Consider the following 23,664-nt stretch of genomic DNA (forward strand, 5'->3'; position numbering starts at 1 on the left):
CTTTAAGATTAAGAAAGGTCTTTTATCTGGGGCTCTGCTGCAGCTGAAACTAAAAGGAAAGATAAGACTAAGTAGCATCCAATCTTAAAATCTTTGTGAAAGTTACAAATTTATGAGTGGTGTTAAAGAAGCACAAGTGGTAAAGTTAACTTGTACTGATTTGACCTGACAGAGTGATATTTCACTGGGATTATAATCAAGAAATTAAGGGCTAGGAAAGAGAAAATGGTGTTGGTAGGAATAACAAGTAATAATTACTTTTCTTGGAGTTATTGTAACATTTTGAACAGCCTTATATTTTGTATCACTGTCCTCTTTTGTATAGTTGTTTAAGCCTGTTAACATTTGTCTTCTTTCTGACCACTCCCCCTGATGCCACTTATAAACTTCTTTTGGGAAAGAAGGTGGATTTATCCATGTAGAAGTGTCAGTGTTTGCCTAGCCTCTGGTACTTTGATTAATTGGTGGATGGATGGATGGTTGAATTTATGGATAGATAGCTGACAGTTTAGTGCTTATAAAAGTATTCTAACTCTTCTTGGATAGTAGGATTCTCCTGTGTGTACCTGGGCTGCCCTAAAGAAACAGATAAAAGGAATAAGTTCACGGTCATGAATCCATTTTCATTTTTTCTGATAAAATTATTATTTAATACTGATAAAGTATTTACTTTTTTGGAAAGTTGACAAAAATGTCCTTAGACTAAAGAAACAGAAATAGATCATACTCTATAAGGTATTATGTGTTGTCCAAATTGTCTTATTTTTGATTTTCTCAAGACCCACTTTGTCTTCACTTTTGGCAGACCAACTAAATTCAGGAAGTCTAACATTTTCTTTTATTTTTCTGGAGTAAACAGAAAGTGTTTGTTATTTCCAAATATTTTGGCTCACTTCTGTTGGGTAAAGGCTGACTTTAGAATTTGTTCACTGTTCTTATTCCATACTTTCTTGGCCTACTATTTAAACACTTTGTTCCTATTTAACACTTCCATATAAAAAGAGACAATGCACATTAGCCATGGCGGAAGCAACAAAACATCAATTGATTGGATGGATGGATGGATAAGCAAAATGTGGTAGATACTTACAGGGGGGAATATTATTCAGCCTTAAAGAGGAAGGAAGGCCTGTCATTTGCATCAACATGGATGGACCTGGAGGACATTATCCTAAGTGGGAAAGTCCACAATAAGACAAATGCTATATGATGATACTTCTATGAAGTATCGAAAGTAGTCAAATTCATAGAAACCACAGAATGTTGGTTTCCAGGACCTCAGGGAGCAGGAAAAGGGAGGTTGTAATTTAAAGGCTATTGAGTTTCAGTTTTGCAAGATGAAAACTTTTGGCGATCTCTTTCACAATGTGAATGTACTTAACACTACTGAACTATACACTTAAAAATGGTTACAATGGTAAATTTTATGTTACATGTTTTTGTTTTTTTATTTTTAACCACAGTTTAAAAAAGAAGAGAAGACAAGGAGCTGAAATTTGAGTTAGTCAAGTTTGTTACTTGAAGAAACCTTTCTGTAGTGTTTGCTGAGCTAAGGTTTAGAATAAAGCACATGTATCTGTAAAGAGTACAGGGGACAAAACAAGAGTTATATGGTATTTTTTTTTTACATTTTCACCATGTTTTAACTACGATTCATGAGACTCTTGACAGTTTATAGCTTAGACTGCTGTCAGATACCATGAAGCTAGGTATCAAAACATTTCTTTCTATGTATTATAATTTTGAGACTCTGAACTTTTGTTGTTGTTTTACTGTTTTGATAACTGCTGTTATCCATCTCACCTGAGACCTGAAAATGTATTGATACTGTAACAATAAATGATCCAAGTTTTCTTTTATCTTCAGGAATTACAAGATGCACTCTGGGTGAAGACCGTATGTTTTTGGTATTTTGTCAAAAGTCTTGCCCAATGTTTTTTTGTCTCATTTGGAAACATTCCAGTTGTTTCTTCTCAAAGGTTATTTAGATCCAAGATGGGTGGTTTTGCCTTTAACTTGCTAATTTGGGGACTATTTCTTCCCATTGGAGATGTAATGTGTTGTATATATTATTTATTCTGATATAAACAAGAACATTCAGTATATTCTTTACACTATATTTTATATTGTGCAGTTCAAGCATATGGTCCACTTATGTGCAAAGAGAAAATTAACATTTTTTGGCGACATGAAGAATTTATTTTTTCCCAGCTTCGCTGAGATATAATTAGCATGTAACATTGTAAATTTAAGATGTACAGTGTGTTGATTTGATGTACTTATATATTACAAAGAGGTTACCACCATAACATTAGCTAATACCTCTATCACATCACATAATTACCATTTCTTTTTTGTGTTGAGAACATTTAAGATCTACTCTCTTAGCAACTTTCAAATATATAATGTAGTGTTTTTATCAGTAATCATCATGCTATTCATCATATACCTAGACCTTATTCATCTTATACCTGAAAGTGGCAAGTAACTTTTTAGATAAATTGAAAAGAAACTAGAAAGATAAGTTCTAAGATTATGCATTTTTTTTTAGTTTTTTGTAAGTTATGTTGGAGATTTAAATGAGTTAGACTCCCTGCCCTTAAGATAACTCACAGTGTAATGGAGAGAAATACCTTCACAGCAAATTATGACACAAAACAGTCTAATAAATGCTATACTAGAAGATGAAACGGATTCTGTCAGAATAAGGAAGCAGCAGATAATTCTAATGGAGTGGGGGACATAACTTAGTTGAACCTTGGAAGATAAATAGACTTAACTAAATGAAAAAGAGGAAGGACTTTACAGGAAAAAAAAATATCATGAGTAGAAGCTGTAAGATTGAAAATGTATTGTTATATCATCAGATGAGAAACCCAGGAGAAAATGATAAAAATAATGCTGGAAGTTACTTGAGGCATTCAGACTGCTAACAGTCTAATCTTAATCACTTTTGTGGGCCATAAGATTCATAAGCAAGACCAGGACTAAAACTGATATTCTCTGTTATCAATGACTTTGAAATTGTTCATATAGATATGGCCCTGAAATTCATTCTTTAAATGGAAAGTGAGATTTTTTCACCTCATGCTTTGAAATGAGAGGTTGTCCTAAAGTTGAGTTTCTGCAAACTTAATGAAGGAGATCCAAGATGTCACTCGGAACTAAATGTTGATGTTGAAAATGAGCTGCCCAGGTGACAAGAGTGATATCCAGCAGAAGCACCACAGCAGCACAGCCACCTGGCCCTTAGCCCATCGCTCTTCCGGGTCCGCAGCAGAGCAACCGGTGAAGGGCTCATACCTCTGTACATGAACCCCATTTCCCTCTATGTGTCATTTCTTGTCATGTTGTAACTTTTCTGTCTGATTCAGGTTATCTGAAACTCCACAGATATCCTGACTGTTTGTGGATCTTACAATTTAACAAGATCATAATTGAGTTATTAACCCATCGTAGTTAATCTGCCTTAACATCAGCCACATGCTTGCATAAAAGTAGGAGTAATGGAAAATTTGAGGCAAATTTTAAATTGGGGCACTCATCTTCACCAGCATCTGATACGCCCTTTCTGATTGTGATCCTTTCAGATAAACAGTTATGTACCTTTGAGACGCTGACACTGTTACTCTTTTAATTCTGGTAGTGGTTCAGAAAAACCCCTTTCACCCCCCTTTACCTTTATCTCAGTAGTCTCCTTCCTTCTATACTGTTGATAGCTTTTCTATAAGACACTTAAAGAGATGCTTAGTTATAGTATATAACATGGCAAATCTTTTGAGAACTACTGAAAATGACAGTAACAATACCCTAGTCTTCATTGCTTAAGTATATCGACTTCTAATTTTTCTTATTGTAGGTTTAATATCAATATCCTTAAGAATAATAATCAGTTATTTTTGCATGAAACCTTGTATCTATATATCTAAGAGATTGAAATATACCTAGTTATCCAGTATAAAGTTCTCAAAAATTACTTATCCAGCCAAATGATTGATAACTTGATGTCAGACATCTGGATATTTGAAAATACCTTGAATAATTCATGTGAGATTTTCCATTGTATCCAAAATACTGATTTTTATAAAAACATGGCTAATTGTTGATTTAATAGTCTAGAACTTTCATTTAGGAAATTTTATGTTCTATTAGTGCTTTTGAGTAGATATGACTAACTCAGTGACTGTATTATAAGTGGCACTCAATCTGCAATGAGAAGGGAAAGAAATGGGAGCTGACACACGTAATATAAATTGAATACCTGGAAGCACCAACATCAATAGTTCTTAAGAAGGAAACATTGCCAAGGGCGGGGCCAGGTACAAAAACAATTCTGGAAATTTTTGTTTCCACTGCTTCACCTCAGTTCCAAGAAACATTAGGAGCTTTATTATGGAATGTTATCTTTAAAAAACATCTTCCAGCTTTTCATTTCTATTAAGTTTACATTCTTATCATATGTATAAGTCAATTGCAATTGATTATAGATAAGACAGTATGTATTGGGAAACTTTCACACCTTTTAAAATCGTTAATAAATTTGGCCTCCAGTGATTGCTTTCAAAAATATTTTTTTTTCTTTTTCCAAGAACCACATTAGGGGGAATGTCCCAGCATGTCAGCATTTTTGAACTGTAAAATAATACGTTAAGGACATAATGTTTGTGTAGAATGTGTATAGACAAGATTGGGCAATGTGATCTAGACATAATGCAATTAGGTATGTTCAGGCTTGGGTGAGCAGTCATATTCTAAGGATGTTGATGAATCAAAATGATGACAACCCAAAGAGAGGTTACAAATAAAGCATCTTGGGGGACCTGGGTGGGTCAGTCAGTTCAGCATCCAACTTCGGCTCAGGTTGTGATCTCATGGTTTGTGGGTTCGAGTCCTGCATTGGGCTCAGAGCCTGGATCCTGCTTCAGATTCTGTGTCTCCCCCTCTCCCTGCCCCTCCCCTGCTCACATTCTCTCTGTCTCTCTCTTTCAAAATAATAAACATTAAAATAAAAGGCATCTGTAAAAAAAAAATGAAGCATCTCATGACTCTTTACCTACTTAAGACTTTTATTGACTCAGATTAAGACAGAAGACTTTATGCATACAAAATTAGTCAACAAAAAAAAGCTGAGAAAAATAACTCATGTTGAACAGCAAAGTTAGAAAAAAATGTATTGAAGACCACACAAGTGTTAGTTTTTATTGTATCATAAGTGGAAAAAATAGATGGAGAATTAGCAGATATTTACAGTGAATAAATGTTTAGTCTTGAACTTTGATTCTCAAGAGGTATTGGGACTAGAAAGACCTATTTTAATACCAATTCCTATGAAAAAGATGAGAAATTTAGCCAATGGCAAGTTCAGTGTAAGCCAACAGTGTTACTGTGAAAGGTAGAAATTATTCTTCATAATAGAAAACATTGGTATGATTATTTATGGTTTGCAAGGTACTTTTTACAATTTTTTTTAATGTTTATTTATTTTTGACAGAGAGAGAAAGAAAGAGCATGACCGGGGGAGGGGCAGAGAGAGAGGGAGACACAGAATCTGAAGCAGTCTCCAGGCTCCGAGCTGTCAGCACAGAGCCGGATGTGGGGCTTGAACGCACAGACTATGAGATCATGACCTGAGCCAAAGTCGGACTCTCAACCGACTGAGCCACACAGGTGCCCCTGCAAGGTACTTTTTTTAAATGTTGGATTTCTTGAGGCACAATTATTACAGAATGCATCCGTTTGAGGGTAGTGTTAATGGGTTTTGACAAAATTCATCATCATCACCACCACAGTTAAGATACAGACTATTTCCATCATTCCAAAAGCTACTCACATCCCTTTTAGTCAACCCGTACCTTCACCCCAATCCTTGGTAACCACTGACTATTTTAAGATCCCATAACTTTGCAAAGTATTTTTCACATAACTTTAAAAAATTTAATTCTCGGGGCGCCTGGGTGGCGCAGTCGGTTAAGCGTCCAACTTCAGCCAGGTCACGATCTCGCGGTCCGTGAGTTCGAGCCCCGCGTCAGGCTCTGGGCTGATGGCTCAGAGCCTGGAGCCTGTTTCCGATTCTGTGTCTCCCTCTCTCTCTGCCCCTCCCCCGTTCATGCTCTGTCTCTCTCTGTCCCAAAAATAAATAAACGTTGAAAAAAAAATTTTTTTTTAAATTTAATTCTCATGAGATCCCTACAACATTAATATTACCAACATGCTATTTTATAAAGCCAGAAACAAGGGCTCGTTTATATAAGTGGTAGAACCAGTTACTGAAACTTTTTTTCTTTTCTTTTTTTTTTTTTTATGTTTACTTATTTTGAGAAGGAGTGAGAAAGCATGAGCAGAGGAGGGACAGAGAGAGAGAAACAGAATCCCAAGCAGGCTCTTATCCTTCCCTATCCTTCCTTCCTTATCCTATCTTATCCTATCCTATCCTATCCTTTCTTATCCTTTTGCTAATAGCACAGAACCATCACAGGGCTTGATCCAATGAACTGTGAGATCATGACCTGAGCTGAAATTAAGTGTAGGACACTTAACTGACTGAGCCACCCAGGCACCCCTTATTTTCTAGCTAGAACCCTTATTTTCTAGCTCAGGATCCTAAATGCTTTCCTTGACCCTTCCATCTTGCTCTTTTCTCCAAGAGCTCCACTCTCCTCTGCACTGTTCATTCAACTCCAAAGTAAATCCTATATTCAAAGCCAGTATTAATTGTCACAGTAACTTCCTGGACGAGAGATTAGAGGAGGGTTTCTCCATCTTTTTTTTATTATTATTATCATTCCCCTAAGGAGGCTTTTTAGACTTTTTCATGCCCCCATCCCCTAATTAAATTTTAATATCATGAATATGCTTTCTATCTCTGTGTGTACTTTATATATCAAAAACAGTAAGTTTTTTTCACCTACCCTAAAAACGATTTTGTCCCCACTGGGGGCAGTACACTCCCATTGCTTAGACTGAGCAGTAGTCTTCAAACACTGTCCCACCTGGTGTGCATAACACAGAAGTCTGGAGTATGAGACACACATTCACAACGCTGAAAATTTTATAGTAAATACCACAGCAGACTTTTAGCATGATGTTCATGAAAGTGTCTTCAGAACATGTAGGTAAGTAAAATAAGCTGTTTAGGGTAAACTTCAAATTTATTTAACAGGAGAAGTTAAAATATGGCTTATTTTTAAATGTTTGTTTATTTCAAGGGGGTAGGGGTGGGAGAGAGATTCTCAAGCAGGTTCCACACTGTCAGCACAGAGCCCAATATGGGACTTAATCTCATGAACTGTGAGATCATGACCTTAGCCGAAATCAAGAGGCAGATGTTTAACTGAGCCCCACAGGTGCCCCAAAATATGGCTTTTTAAATAATTCTTTTAGAGTTTGCTTTTAATCTAGATCTAGACTTCATATGAAGTGATCAAGGTAATTCTATTGAAGAATAAAACATTAATCTTATTTTTGCTAAATGCTGTGATGCATGTAATGCATATAGCTTTAACATGTTGTTAATGTGAATCTGATTATTGCAAATCTGTCCTGCCTCATCACTTTATCTGCCTTTCATCAAGCAGTCATAACTGAGGAGTCATAATAACCAGATGTCAGTGTTCTCAGTTGTCTTATGTGCAACGTAGAGAGAAATGCAATTCCTTTTTTGTTTTAATGTTTTTGTGGTAAAATACATGTAACATAAAACTTAACCATCATAACCATTTTTAAGTGAACATTTCAGTGATTTTAAACACATTAACACTATTGGACAGCCATCACCAACATCCATCCTCAAAACTTGATCTTGTAAAACTGAAACTATACTCATTAAATAGTAACTCCTCACTCCTGACCCTAGCCCCTGCCAACCACCATTATACTTTTTTTCCACCATTATACTTTTTATCTTTGTGATTTTGACTATTCTAAGTACCTAAAGTAAGTGGAATCATACAGTATTTGTCTTTTTTGGCTGTTTTATTTTATATAAAATAATGCTGTCAATGTTTATTCGTGTTGTAGCATACTGCAGATTTTTTTTTCCATTTTTGAGGCTGAATAATTTTCTATTGTATGTAAAATACAATACATTTTGCTTATCTTTTTATTCACTGGTAGATACTTGGGTTCCTTCCACCTTTGAGCTGTTGTGAATAATGCTATTATGAACATGAGTGTGCAAATATCTCTTCCAGACCTTGCTTTCAGATATTTTGGGAATATGTCCAGAAGTGGAATTTGTGGATAATATGGTAGTTTTATTTTTAATTTCTTAAGGAACTGCCATACTTTTCCCCATAGTGGCTACACCATTTTATATTCCCACCAGCAGTACCCAAAGGTTCCAATGTATTTACATTTTCACCAACACTTGTTGTTTTCTGGGTTTTTTTTATAGCAGCCATCTTAATGGGTATGAGGTGATATTGTAATTTTTATTTGCATTTCTCTGATGATTAGTGATGTTGAGCATCTTTTCATGTGCTTATTGGCTATTCATGAATCTTTAGAGAAATTACTGTTCAAATCTTCTGCCAGTTTTTAAGTCAGATTTTTGTTATTGTTGACATTTAGGTGTTCTTTCTATATTCTAAATATTAGTTCCTCATCAAATATGTGATTTATAGATATTTTCTCCCATTGTGTGGGTTACCTTTTTACTCTGTAGATAGTCTCTTTTGATGCACAAAATTTTTAAATTTTTGTGATCTACTTTGCTTATTTTGTTGTTGTTGCCTGAGCATTAGGTGTCATATCCAAGAAATCATTGCCAAATTTAATGTCGTGAAGTTTTTTTTTATGTGTTTTTGTTTTATTGTTTTAGATTCTTGGTCCATTTTGAATTAATTTTTGTATATAGTGCTAGGTTTTGGGCCAACTTCATTCTTTTGGACATAAATATCCAGTTTTTGCAGTGCCATTTATTGAAAGATAGTCCACTTTGAATTCAGTGGTGTTAGCACCCTTGTCAAACTCATTTGACCATATAAGCAAAGGTTCATTTCTAGGGTCTCTATTCCATTAGTCTATATGTCTACCTTTATGCCAGTACCTCTCTGTTTTGATTATCATAGCTTTGTAGTAAATTTTGAAATCAATAAATGTGAGTCTTCTGCTTTTGTTCTTCTTTATTGCATTTGTTTTGGCTATTAGGATCATTTGAGATCCCATATGAGTTTTAAGATGGGCTTTTCTATTTCTAAAAAAATACTGTTGGAATTTTGAAAGGGATTGCGTAGAATCTGTAGGTTGCTTTAGGTAATATTCACATTTAAGTGATATTAAGTCTTCCAATTCATGAACATGAGAAATATTTATATATATTTATTATTTCTTGTACCAGCATTTTATAGTTTTCATTGTATAAGCATTTCACCTCCATTGTCAAATATAGTCCTAAGTATCTTATTCCTCTTAATGATACTGCAAATGGAATAGTTTTGTTAATTCCTTTTCAGATTGTTCATTGTTTATTTATAGAAATGCAATTGATTTTTGTCTGCTGACTTTGTATTCTGCTACCTTGCTTAATTTGTTTTTTAGTTCTAAAAGATTTTTGTGCAATCTTTAGAGATCTTAAGATCATATTATCAGGAAGCAGAGATGATTTTACTTCTTCCTTTCCTTTTTCTTTTTTTTTACATTTTTTAAATGTTTATTTATTTTTGAGAGAGACAGAATGTGAGCAGGGGAGGGACAGAGAGAGATGAAGACACAAAATCTGAATCAGGCTCCAGGCTCTGAGCTGTCAGCACAAAGCCCGATGTGGAGCTCGAACTCATGAACCATGAGGTCATGACCTAAGTCGAAGTCAGACGCTTAACTGACTGAGCCACCTAGGAGCCCTACTTCTTCCTTTCCAAGCTGGATGCCTTTAATTTCTTCTTGCCCAATTGCTCTGGCTAGAATGTAGAGTACTATGTTTGAAAAAGTGGTGAAAGCAGGTGTCCCTGCCTTGTTCCTGCTTTTAAAGGAAAAGCTTTCATTTTTTCACCATTGAATGTGAGGTTTGCTGTTAGGGTTTTTCATATGTGGTTTTTGTTGTGTTGAAATAGATTTCCATTTTTCCTAGTTTGTTGAGTATTTATTTTTGATGATGATGATGATGAAAGGGTGTTGAATTTTGTCAAATGCTTTTTCTGCATCAATCAAGATGACCATGTCGGGTTTTTTCCTTCTTTCTGTTGATGTGGCATATTAGATTGATGGATTTTTGTATGTTGAACCATCCTTGCATTCCATGAATAAATACTATGTGGTCATGCTATATAGCCCTTTGAATATGCTTCCAAATTATGTATGATGATATCTTGTTGAGAATTTTTGCATCAGTGTTCATAAGGAGTTTTGGTCTGTAGTTTTCTTGTAGTGTCTCTGTCTTGCTTTGACATAAGGTAGTGCTGGTCTCACAGAATGAGATAAGAAATGTTTTCTCCTCCTCAATTTTTTGGAAATGTTTGAGAAAAATTGGTATTAGTTTAAATGTTTGGTAGAATTCACCAATGAAGCTATCAGGTCTAAGGCATTTCTTGTTGGGAAATTTTTGATTACTGATTCAATCTTCTTATTAGCCATAGGTCTATTCAGATTTTCTATATCTTCATGATTGTTGGTAGGTTTTGTGTTTCTAGGAATTTGTGTTTCATTTGGGTTATCGAGTTCATTGGTGTACAAATATCATAGTATAATCTTATAATTCTTTTTATTTCTATAGAATCCATAGTAATGTCCCCACTTTCATTTCAGATTTTAACAATTTGAACCCCTTCCTCTTTTTTAAAAAATTCATCTAGTTAAAGGTTTGCCTATTTTGTTGATATTTTCAAAGAACCAACTTTTGGTTTCATTGATTCTTCTCTATTTCTCTATTTCATTTATCTCTAATGTAATCTATAATTTTTCAATTTCTGCTAGCTTTGTATTTATTTATTTTTATTTTCCTAGTTCTTTAAGCTGTAAAGTTAGGTTTTTATTTGTTGCATCCCATAAGTTTTGGTTTGTTGTGTTTTCATTTCCATTCATCTCTAAATATTTTTTATTTTCCTTGAAATTTATTTTTTGTTCCATCAATTGCTTAAACATGTGTTAATTCCACAATTTTGATGATTTTCCAATTTTCTTTATGTTACTAATTTCTAACTTTACCTCATTGTAGTCCAAGAGGTTACTTTGTAAAATGATTATCTTTTTAAATGTATTGAGATTTATCTATACCCTACGATGGTGGCGTAGGAGGACGCCAGGTTCACCGCATGTCCTGCTGATCACTTGGATTCCACCTACACCTGCCTAAATAACCCAGAAAACCACCAGAAGACTAGCAGAATGGAGTCTCCGGAGCCAAGCGCAGATGAGAGGCCCACGGAAGAGGGTAGGAAGGGCGGAGAGGCGGTGCGTGCTCCACGGACTGGCAGGAGGGAGCTGGGGCAGACTGGCAACCCGCCGGCCAAGCAGAGTCCCCGAGTCTGGCTTGCAAAAGTGGAGGGGCCGGACGGAGTGTGTTCCCACAGCAAGCGGGACTTGACATCTGGAAGGTAATAAGCTAACAGCTCTGCTCAGAGAACGGGAGGGCTGGAGGACAACAGGAGGGAGAGTTGTTGAGCCCCGGACTACAGAGCTCAGCTTGGCGGGGAACAAAAGCGCTCGCCAGCGCCATTGCCCTCGCCCATCCCCCAGCCAAATCCCAAAGGGAACCAGTTCCTGCCAGGGAACTTGCTTGCACCTCGCAAACACCCAGCACTGTGCTTCTGCGGATCCATCCCTCTGGCGGGTCTGACTCCTTCCTGGTGCCGCAGGGCCCCTTCCGAAGCAGATCTCCCAAGGAAAAGCGAGCTGAGCCTGCCCCTCCCGCCCCTGTGCACCTTGCCTATCCACCCAAGGTAATACGCCAGATCCCCAGCACCACAAGCCTGGCAGTGTGCAAGTAGCCCAGACGGGCCATGCCACCCCACCCCACAGTGAATCCTGCCCCTAGGAGAGGGGAAGAAAGGGCACACACCAGTCTGACTGCTGCCCCGCCCACCAACGCAAGTTATTCAAGACAGCACAGGGGAAGTGCCCGCAGTCCCGCACCACTCCAGGGACTATCGAAAATGACCAAACGGAAGAATTCCCCTCAGAAAAACGTCCAGGAAATAACAACAGCTAACGAACTGATCAAAAATGATTTAAACAATATAAGAGAAAGTGAATTTAGAATAATAGTCATAAAATTAATCGCTGGGCTTGAAAACAGTATAAAGGACAGCAGAGAATCTATTGCTACAGAGATCAAGGGACTAAGGGACAGCCAGGAGGAGCTAAAAAATGCTATCAAGTTGCAAAATAAAATGGAGACAACTACAGCTCGGACTGAAGAGGCAGAGGAGAGAATAGGTGAACTAGAAGATAAAATTATGGAAAAAGAAGAAGCTGAGAAAAAGATAAATCCAGGAGTATGAGGGGAAAATTAGAGAACTAAGTGATGCACTAAAGAGAAATAATCTACGCATAATTGGTATTCCATAGGAGGAAGAGAGAGGGAAAGGTGCTGAAGGGGTACTTGAAGAAATAATAGCTGAGAACTTCCCTGACCTGGGGAAGGAAAAAGGCATTGAAATCCAAGAGGCACAGAGAACTCCCTTCAGACATAACTTGAATCGATCTTCTGTATGACATATCATAGTGAAACTGACAAAATACAAGGATAAAGAGAAAATTCTGAAAGCAGCTAGAGATAAATTGCTCTAACATATAAAGGAAGACCTATAAGACTCGTGACTGATCTCTCTACTGAAACTTGGCAGGCCAGAAAGGAATGGCAGGAGATCTTCAATGTGATGAACAGAAAAAATATGCAGCCGAGAATCCTTTATCCAGCAAGTCTGTCATTTAGAATAGAAGGAGAGATAAAGGTCTTCCCAAACAAACAAAAACTGAAGGAATTTGTCACCACTAAACCAGCCCTACAAGAGATCCTAAGGGGGATCCTGTGAGACAAAGTACCAGAGATATCCCTACAAGCGTGAAACCTACGGACATCACAATGACTCAAAACCCATATCTTTCTATAATAACAATGTAAATGTACTAAATGTGCCAACCAAAATACATAGGGTATCAGAATGGATTAAAAAAAACAAGACCCATCTATTTGCTGTCTACAAGAGACTCATTTTAGACCTAAGGATACCTTCAGATTGAGAGTGAGGGGATGGAGAACTATTTATCATGCCACTGGAAGTCAAAAGAAAGCTGGAGTAGACATACTTATATCAAACAAACCAGACTTTAAATTAAAGGCTGTAACAAGAGATGAAGAAGGGCATTATATAATAATTGCAGGGTCTATCCATCAGGAAGAGCTAACAATTATAAATGTCTATGTGCCGAATACAGGAGCCCCCAAATATATAAAACAATTACTCACAAACATAAGGAACCTTATGGATAAGAATGTGGTAATTGCAGGGGACTTTAAGACTCCACTTACAGAAACGGATAGATCATCTAGACACACAGTCAATAAAGAAACAAGGGCCCTGAATGATAAATTGGATCAGATAGACTTGACAGATATATTTAGAACTCTGCATCCCAAAGCAATGGAGTATACTTTCTTCTCGAGTGCACATGGAACATTCTCCAAGATAGATCACAACAGGGTCACAAAACAGCCCTTCATAAGTATACAAGAATTGAAATCATACCATGCATACTTTCAGACCACAATGCTATGAAGCTTGAAATCAACCACAGGAAAGAGTCTGGAGAACCTCCAAAAGCATGGAGGTTAAAGAACACCCTACTAAAGAATGAATGGGTCAACCAGGCAATTAGAGAAGAAATTTAAAAATATATGGAAACAAACGAAAATGAAAATACAACAATCCAAACGCTTTGGGATGCAGCGAAGGCAGTCCTGAGAGGAAAATACATGGCAATCCAGGCCTATCTCAAGAAACAAGAAAAATCCCAAATACAAAATCTAACAGCACACCTAAAGGAAATAGAAGCAGAACAGCAAAGACACCTCAAACCCAGCAGAAGAAGAGAAATAATAAATATCAGAGCAGAAATAAACAGTATAGAATCTAAAAAAACTGTAGAGCAGATCAACAAAACCAAGAGTTGGTTTTTTGAAAAAATAAACAATATTGACAAACCTCTCGCCAGGCTTCTCAAAAAGAAAAGGGAGATGACCCAAATAGATAAAATCATGAATGAAAATGGAATTAATACCACCAATCCCTCAGAAATACAAGCAATTATCAGGGAATACTATGAAAAATTATATGCCAACAAACTGGACAACCTGGAAGAAATGGACAAATTCCTAAACACCCACACGCTTCCAAACTCAATCAGGAGGAAATAGAAAGCTTGAACAGACCCATAACCAGAGAAGAAATTGAATCGGTCATCAAAAATCTCCCAACAAATAAGAGTCCAGGACCAGATGGCTTCCCAGGGGAGTTCTACCAGACGTTTAAAGCAGAGATAATACCTATCCTTCTCAAGCTATTCCAAAAAGTAGAAAGGGAAGGAAAACTTCCAGACTCATTCTATGAAGCCAGTATTACTTTGATTCCTAAACCAGACAGAGACCCAGTAAAAAAAGAGAACTACAGGCCAATATCCCTGATGAATATGGATGCAAAAATTCTCAATAAGATACTAGCAAATTGAATTCAACAGCATATAAAAAGAAGTAGTCACCATGATCAAGTGGGATTCATCCCTGGGATGCAGGGCTGGTTCAACATTCGCAAATCAATCAACATGATACATCACATTAATAAAAGAAAAGTACCATATGATCCTGTCAATTGATGTGGAAAAGGCCTTTGACAAAATCCAGCACCCTTTCTTAATAAAAACCCTTGAGAAAGTCGGGTTAGAAGGAACATACTTAAAGATCATAGAAGCCATTTATGAAAAGCCCACAGCTAACATCATCCTCAATGGGGAAAAACTGAGAGCTTTTTCCCTGAGATCAGGAACACGACAGGGATGTCCACTCTCACCGCTGTTGTTTAACATAGTGTTGGAAATTCTAGCATCAGCAATCAGACAACAAAAGGAAATCAAAGGCATCAAAATTGGCAAAGATGAAGTTAAGCTTTCACTTTTTGCAGATGACATGATATTATACATGGAAAACCCGATAGACTCCACCAAAAGTCTGCTAGAACTGATACATGAATTTAGCAAAGTTGCAGGATACAAAGTCAATGTACAGAAATCAGTTGCATTCTTATACACTAACAATGAAGCAACAGAAAGACAAATAAAGAAACTGATCCCATTCACAATTGCACCAAGAAGCATAAAATACCTAGGAATAAATCTCACCAAAGATGTAAAAGATCTGTATGCTGAAAACTATAGAAAGCTTATGAAGGAAATTGAAGAAGATATAAAGAAATGGAAAAACATTCCGTGTTCATGGATTGGAAGAATAAATATTGTCAAAATGTCAATACTACCCAAAGCTATCTACACATTCAATGCAATCCCAATCAAAATTGCACCAGCATTCTTCTCGAAACTAGAACAAGCAATCCTAAAATTTATATGGAACCACAAAAGGCCCCGAATAGCCAAAGTAATTTTGAAGAAGAAGACCAAAGCAGGAGGCATCACAATCCCAGACTTTAGCCTCTACTACAAAGCTGTCATCATCAAGACAGCATGGTATTGGCACAAAAACAGACATATAGACCAATGGAATAGAATAGAAACCCCAGAACGAGACCCACAAACGTATGGCCAACTCATCTTTGACAAAGCAGGAAAGAATATCCAATGGAAAAAAGACAGTATCTTTAACAAATGGTGCTGGGAGAACTGGACAGCAACATGCAGAAGATTGAAACTAGACCACTTTCTCACACCATTCACAAAAATAAACTCAAAATGGATAAAGGACCTGAATGTGAGACAGGAAACCATCAAAACCCTAGAGGAGAAAGCAGGAAAAGACCTCTCTGACCTCAGCCGTAGCCATTTCTTACGTGACACATCCCCAAAGGCAAGGGAATTAAAAGCAAAAATGAACTACTGGGACCTTATGAAGATAAAAAGCTTCTGCACAGCAAAGGAAACAACCAGCAAAACTAAAAGGCAACCAACGGAATGGGAAAAGATATTTGCAAATGACATATCAGAAAGGGCTAGTATCCAAAATCTATAAAGAGCTCACCAAACTCCACACCCGAAAAACAAATAATCCAGTGAAGAAATGGGCAGAAAACATGAATAGACACTTCTCTAAAGAAGACATCCGGATGGCCAACAGGCACATGAAAAGATGCTCAATGTCGCTCTTCATCAGGGAAATACAAATCAAAACCACACTCAGATATCACCTCACGCCAGAGTGGCTGAAATGAACAAATCAGGAGACTATAGATGCTGGAGAGGATGTGGAGAAACGGGAACCCTCTTGCACTCTTAGTGGGAATGCAAATTGGTGCAGCCACTCTGGAAAACAGTGTGGAGGTTCCTCAAAAAATTAAAAATAGATCTACCCTATGACCCAGCAATAGCACTGCTAGGAATTTACCCAAGGGATACAGGAGTACTGATGCATAGGGGCATTTGTATACCAATGTTTATAGTAGCACTCTCAACAATAGCCAAATTATGGAAAGAGCCTAAATGTCCATCAACTGATGAATGGATAAAGAAATTGTGTTTTATATACACAATGGAGTACTACGTGGCAATGAGAAAGAATGAAATATGGCCCTTTGTAGCAACATGGATCGAAATGGAGAGTGTTATGCTCAGGGAAATAAGCCATACAGAGAAAGACAGATACCATATGGTTTCACTCTTATGTGGATCCTGAGAAACCTAACAGAAACTCATGGGGGAGGGGAAGGAAAAAAAAAAAAGAGGTTAGAGTGGAAGAGAGCCAAAGCATAAGAGACTCTTAAAAAGTGAGAACAAACTGAGGGTTGATGGGGGGTGGGAGGGCGGGGAGGGTGGGTAATGGGTATTGAGGAGGGCACCTTTTGGGATGAGCACTGGGTGTTGAATGGAAACCATTTAGACAATAAACTTCATATATTGAAAAAATAAAAATAAAAAATGGAAAAAAAATAAATGTATTGAGATTTAATTTATGGCCTAATATATGGTATATCCAGGAAAATGTCCTATATACACTTGTGAAAAGTGATTATTCTGGTTGTTGTCAGGTAAAATATTCTGTATACATCTGCTAGATGTAGCTGGTTTGTTTTTTAAGTCCTCTGTTTCTTATCTTCTGTCTCTTCTACCCATTGTTGTGACTGGGGTATTGAACTAGTGAACTATTGTAGAACTGTGTATTTCTCCCTTATATTCCGTTAATTTTTTTTCATATATTTTGATGGTCTGTGATTGCTGGATCGTGGATACTTCTATTTTTCACTTTACATGGAACCTCTGTACTGTTTTCCAGAGTGACTATACCAGTTTGCATTCCCACTAACAGTGCAGGAGGGTTCCTTTTTCTCCACATCCTCACCAACACTTGTTGTTTCTTGTGTTTTTGATTTTAGCCATTTTCACAAGTGTGAAGTGATAGCTCACTGTAGTTCTGATTTGCATTTCCTTGATGAAAAGGGATGATTAGCATCTTTCCATGTGTCTTTGGCCATCTGTATGTCTTTTTTGGAGAAATATCTGTTCATGTCGTTTGCCCATTTTTTAACTGGATATTTGGTTTTGGGGTGTTGAGTTATATAAGTTCTTTAAATATTTTGGATACTAATTGCTTATCAAATGATATGTCATTTGCAAGTATCTTATCCCATTCCATAGGTTGCCTTTTAGTTTTCTTAGTTATTTCCTTTGCTGTGCAAAAGCTTTTAATTTGATGAGTCCCAATAGTTTATTTTTGCTTTTGTTTCCCTTGTCTTGGGAGACCTATCTAGAAAAAAATTCCTGTAGCCAGTGTCAGAGAAATAACCCTGTGCTCTCTTCTAGGATTTTTATGGTTTCAGGTCTCACATTTAGGTCTTCAAACCACTTTGAGGATTTTTTGGTGCATGATTTAAGAAAGTGGTCCAGTTTCATTTCTTGTGCATGTTCTTATCCAGTTCTCCAAACACCATTTGTTGAAGAGTCCATCTTTTTCCCATTGGATATTCTTTATTGCTTTGTTGAAGATTAACCATTTAGTCATGGGTTCATTTCTGGGTTTTCTGTTCTGGTCCATTGATCTATGTGTGTATTTTTTGTGCTAGTACCATACTATTTTGATTACTGTAGCTTTGTAATAGAACTTGCAATGTACCTTGAAGTCTGGAATTGTGATGCCTCCAGCTTTGCTTTTCTTTTTCAAAATTGCTTTGGCTATTTGGGGTCTTTTGTGGTTCCATACAAATTTTTGGATCCTTTGTTGTAGTTCTGTGAAAAATGCTATTGATATTTTGATAGAGATTGTATTAAAAACGTAGATTGCTTTGGGTATTATAGGCATTTTAACAATATTTGTTCTTCCAATCCATGAGCATGGAACATCTTTCCATTTCTTGGTGTCATCTTCAATTTCTTTCATCAGTGTTTTATCAGTTTCTGGAGTACAGTTCTTTCACCTTTCTGGTTAGGTTTATTCCTAGGTATCTTATTATTTTGGGTGCAATTGTAATTGGGATTATTTTCCTAATTTCTCTTTCTGCTGCTTCATTACAGGTGGTGTATAGAAATGGGGCAGATTTCTGTGCATTGATATTGTATCCTGAGAATGTACAGTTTGTGTTTCAGTTCTAGCAGTTTTTCAGCTGGAGTCTTTCAGGTTTTCTCTATATAGTATCATGTCATCTCCAAATAGTGAAAGTTTTACTTCTTTTTTACCAGTTTGGATGCCTTTTATTTCTTTTTGTTGTCTGACTGCTGTGACTAGGACTTCTAGTATTATGTAAAATAAAAGTAGTGAAATTGGACATCCTGATCTTGTTCCTGACCTTAGGGGAAAGGCTCTCACTTTTTCCACATTGAAGATGATATTTGCTCTGAGTTTTTCAGAAGTCAGTCTGTCTGTCTGTCTGTCTGTCTCTCTCTCTCTCTCTCTCTCTCTCTCTCTCTTTCTCTCTCAACCTAAGACCCTGAAATCAAGAGTCATACTCTCTACTGACTGAACCAGGCTGATACCCCACTCAGAAGTGTCATGGGTTTTTCATATATGGCCTTTATCATTTTGAGGTATGTTCCCTCTAAATCTACTTTGTTGGGGTTTTTTTTTTATCATGAATGAATACTGTACTTTGTCAAGTGCTTTTACGTTGCATCTACTGAAATGATCATATGGTTCTTATCCTCTTATTGATGTGATGTATCACATTGATAGATTTGAGAATATTGAATAACCCTTGCAACCCAGAAATAATCCTACTATATTGTGGTGAATGATTTTTTTAAATTGTTGTTGGGTTCTTTTTGCTAGTATTTTGTTGAGAATTTTTGCTTTTATGTTCATGAGGGATATTGGCCTGTATTCTTTTTGTGTGTGTGTGTGGTAGATTCGTCTGGCCTGAGTATCAGGGTTATACTGGCCTCATAGAATGAATTTGGAAGTTTACCTTCCTTTTCTATTCTTTGTAATAGTTTAAGAAGAATAGGTATTAACTCTACAAATATTTGGTAGATTTTGCCTGTAAGGCCATCTGGTCCTGGACTTTTGTTTGTTGGGAGTTTTTTGATTACTGATTTAATTTCTTTTCTGGTAATAATAGGTCTGTTCAAATTTTCTTTTCTTCTTCATTTTTGGGAGATTATATGTTTCTAGGAATTTACCCATTTCTTTTAGGTTGTCCGATTTGTTGACATATAGGTTTTCATAATATTCTCTTATAATCCTTTGCCTTTCTGGAGTGTTGGTTGTTTAGCCTCTCTCATTTGTGCTTTTATTTATTTGGGTCCTTTCTCTTTTATTCTTGATAAGTCTGGCTAGAGGTTTATCAATTTTAATGGTTTTTTTTTTCAAAGAACCAACTCCTGGTTTTATTGATCTATTCTTTTTTTAGTTTCTATATCACTTATTTCTCCTGTAATCTTTATTATTTTTTTCCTTCTGCTGGTTTTAGGTTTTGTTTGTTCTTTTTCTAGCATGTATGGGTATGTTAGGCTGTTTGAGATTTTTTTTGCTTGTTGAAGTAGGCCTGTATTTCTATAAACTTCCCTCTTAGAACCACTTTTGCTGTATCCCAAAGCTTTTGAACAATTGTGTTTTTATTTTCATTTGTTTTTATGTAGTTTAATTTTTTTTTTCTTTTACTTTCTGTTTGACTCAATGGCAGTTCTAATATCAGGATCTAATCTAATGCTGGGAATCTCTTGACTAGGTTTCAAGTCCTGGAAATATTTCTCCATGGTTTTCAACCTCACCCTATTGTTTTTTAGTTTGGTTTTGGTTTTGGTTTTGGTTCTGCTCTCTGAATCATCCATCATTTTTAATGAAAAGCAGCACATGTTTACAGTTTACAAAATATAAATTATAAGAGTTTTATGGTTTCAAGTCTTACATTCAGATCTTTAATCCATTTTAAGTTGATTTTGTGCATGGTATGAGGTAGTGGTCAAGTTTCATTGTTTTGCATATGGCTGTTCAGTTTTCCCAATATCATTTATTAAAGGAAAATATCCTTTCCCCATTTATATTCTTGGCTCCTTTATCATAGATTAATTGACCATAAAAGTGTGGGTTTGTTTCTGGACTCAACACACAGAGAAGGCCATGTGAAGATGAAACAGAGAATTTTAAGATGCTGACCTTGATTGAAGATTGAAATCACAGGCAAGGAATGCTACCAGCTAGTGTGTCACTGCTGGTAGTTTACTTTCTGCCCAATGATACTGATTGCAGTCTGCTGGCCTCCAGAACTATGAAAGAATAAATTTCTGTCATTTTAAGCAACATTGTATGATAATTTGTAACATAAGCCACTGAAAACTAATATAAATGGGTATTGATGTCTCATTGTTGCTTTTTAAATGCATTTCACTGGTTATTAAATGAGATTAAGTATCTTTGCATAAGATTATTGATGTCCAGTTGTTTTTTTCTATGAGTTTTTCAACTCCTGTCATTTGTCTTTTCTTTTTTTCAGTTTACTTTCTTATCGATTCTGACTACTAACCCTGTCATTTGTCCCTGTTACTAAAGAGATATTCATAATCTGTACCTTGTCTTGCTACCTTATTCTGTCTTCTGCATTCAGAAGATCTTTTTTACATTTTTTTAATTATGGAAATTTTTAAACATACCCAAAAGAAGAGGGAATAGTATGTAGTATAACACATTTTCCATATACCCATCACTCAGCTTCAATAGTATCAGTATTTTTTCCAGAAGTATTCATATTTTTATGTACTTTTGTGCATTATCTAAGCAACCTTTTTGTGTTGCTATTATTTCTGCAGCAATTTCTGTCATGATAAAATATTTTTTCTGATAATATTTCTTTATCATTTTATAAATTATATACTTATACAAATATTATATCATTATATACAAATGTTATATAAATGTTATATGTGAAATTATATATTTGTTATATATAAATTTTACCTTATGTGTAGCAATTTCTAATATATACAAAGAATTATGGCACCTATGTTAACCTGTACCTTCTTCCTAAACAACATGTACTTTTCTTATTCAGCCAGCACAAGCTACTGATGCAGATCTTGGGAATTTGCCAGTTGTCCCATCAACATCATACATGTCACCATAGAGCTTGTTGAAAATCCCATGTGTCCTTCTAAGAAGGCTGATCAATCATACAGGAGATTTTAAAATATATGCCTGAGTCAACTATACTGGCATTTTTGTTTTTACAAAGTTAAGTCCTCTCATTTTTTCTCCTTATTTCTAGTGTGCCACCTGGGCTTGAAGGCATGAAAGAACAAGACATCTGCAACAAGATAATGGCTAAATTACTGGAAAATTATGATACCTTGTTTGAAGTAGAGTATACAGGAAATGATAACCAGAGATGTGAAAACATGGCTAGGATTATCATAGTAAAAGTAAGTAACTTTGGTATATAATCTTCAGTATTGTTTATATTTTGAATGGAAGACATTTTATTTTTTTTTTATTATTTTAATTTTCTTTTTCAACGTTTATTTATTTTTGGGACAGACAGAGACAGAGCACGAACGGGGGAGGGGCTGAGAGAGAGGGAGACACAGAATCGGAAACAGGCTCCAGGCTCTGAGCCATCAGCCCAGAGCCTGATGCGGGGCTCGAACTCACGGACCGTGAGATCGTGACCTGGCTGAAGTCGGAGGCTTAACCGACTGCGCCACCCAGGCACCCCTGGAAGACATTTTATATAGATCATTCTTTGTCATAAAAATGTCATGGGTGTAACTTAGATTATTATTCCTGTGTTTATTGAATTTTGCTTATGAAATATAATCTCTGTGTCAAGTATTTAACTGATCTATATTCTTCTAAGATTGGAGAATAATTGTGAATTCATGTTTCCCTGCCGCTGTAAAATCATCTCAAAATCACTTATGTAGGCCCAGTGCTTTAGTTGATTTTTATGGAAGCCTGGTGTTACAGCAGAGATATGTGCTTATAGCTGTGTTAGGAGTGCTAGCTTACTGAGTAGATGGCAAATTCCTGAAGATAATGTTACTGTCTTTTTATTTCCCTTGTGTCTGGCACACTTTCAAGTTCACCTTCAGATTTTAAGTCCCACATATGTATCCCCTGGCAACTATCATCAGTAAAGGAAAGTATTTTTATAAGCTGTAAAGGAATCCTTAACAATACTATCTCCATCTTTTTATACATTGGCCGATAATTTATAACCTATCCTTTACACATTAGGGAAATGTAAGTAGGTCTCTAAAGAAAGTCCGACAATAAACCAAGCCAAATCCTCCAGGGGAGGGATCATATTTCTTTCTCACTTATATTGAGGCAAATCATGATGGAATGGATATGGGAGGTTCCCTTAGGAGATTTCCTGAGACTTATCACCTTTACAGACTGCATTATACTTGTTGATTTACATGGCAATGACTGATAAAACCCAAGACACTTGTTTTGGTCATTGAAGAGGTATTTTCATCCCTTCTTCCAGTTGAGAACATGACTTTGAAGAAGAAATAAAAGGTAATGAGTATCAAGTAGCACTCTACCAAAAAAGCAAAAGAAAACCAAAAACTAGGTTTTCTTATCCAGACTCCTTGTAAGGACTATAGTACATCTGAGAGGAATGCCTCTATCTGGAATCTAGCCAAACTGATTAAGAGAACTTTAAACTTTGAAAGAAGGGAAGAATAATACATAGATAAAATGATGAGATACAATAATAATGTAAGTTGGAGGCAACACAGTAGCTGAGAAAATATGCCCGTGATTCACCAGAGAAAATACGGAAAGAAGATACACTGTCTTGCTACCAAAAAATTAAAATAAATTCTCTTTTAGATAGAAAAAAAAATACATCCTGAATTTCTTCCTCTGTTTCCTAGAGTACTTTGCAAAGGTCTCTTTTTAAAGTATTAAAAAGTGATTGACTTTGCTACAGCTGTATCTCTGATTAACACTTTTTAGCACTTGTACTTTTTTTTTTTTTTTTTTTAATTTTTTTTTCAACGTTTATTTATTTTTGGGACAGAGAGAGACAGAGCATGAACGGGGGAGGGGCAGAGAAAGAGGGATACACAGAATCGGAA

General features: G+C 36.2%; 1 protein-coding gene across 7 annotated transcripts in view; it reads left to right on the forward strand.

The window, feature by feature from the left end:
• Positions 1-23,664, forward strand: part of FAM13A (family with sequence similarity 13 member A) — a 417,828-nt gene that overhangs the window by 179,597 nt on the left and 214,567 nt on the right. For all 7 annotated transcript variants that reach the window (XM_047855783.1, XM_047855780.1, XM_047855782.1 and 4 more), the window contains one exon: positions 21,843-21,996. In XM_047855783.1, the coding sequence (XP_047711739.1) occupies positions 21,843-21,996 (154 nt within the window). The remainder of the gene's footprint in view (positions 1-21,842; positions 21,997-23,664) is intronic.

The sequence above is a fragment of the Prionailurus viverrinus genome, chromosome B1 (genome assembly GCF_022837055.1).
Source record: "Prionailurus viverrinus isolate Anna chromosome B1, UM_Priviv_1.0, whole genome shotgun sequence".
Lineage (NCBI taxonomy): Eukaryota > Metazoa > Chordata > Mammalia > Carnivora > Felidae > Prionailurus > Prionailurus viverrinus.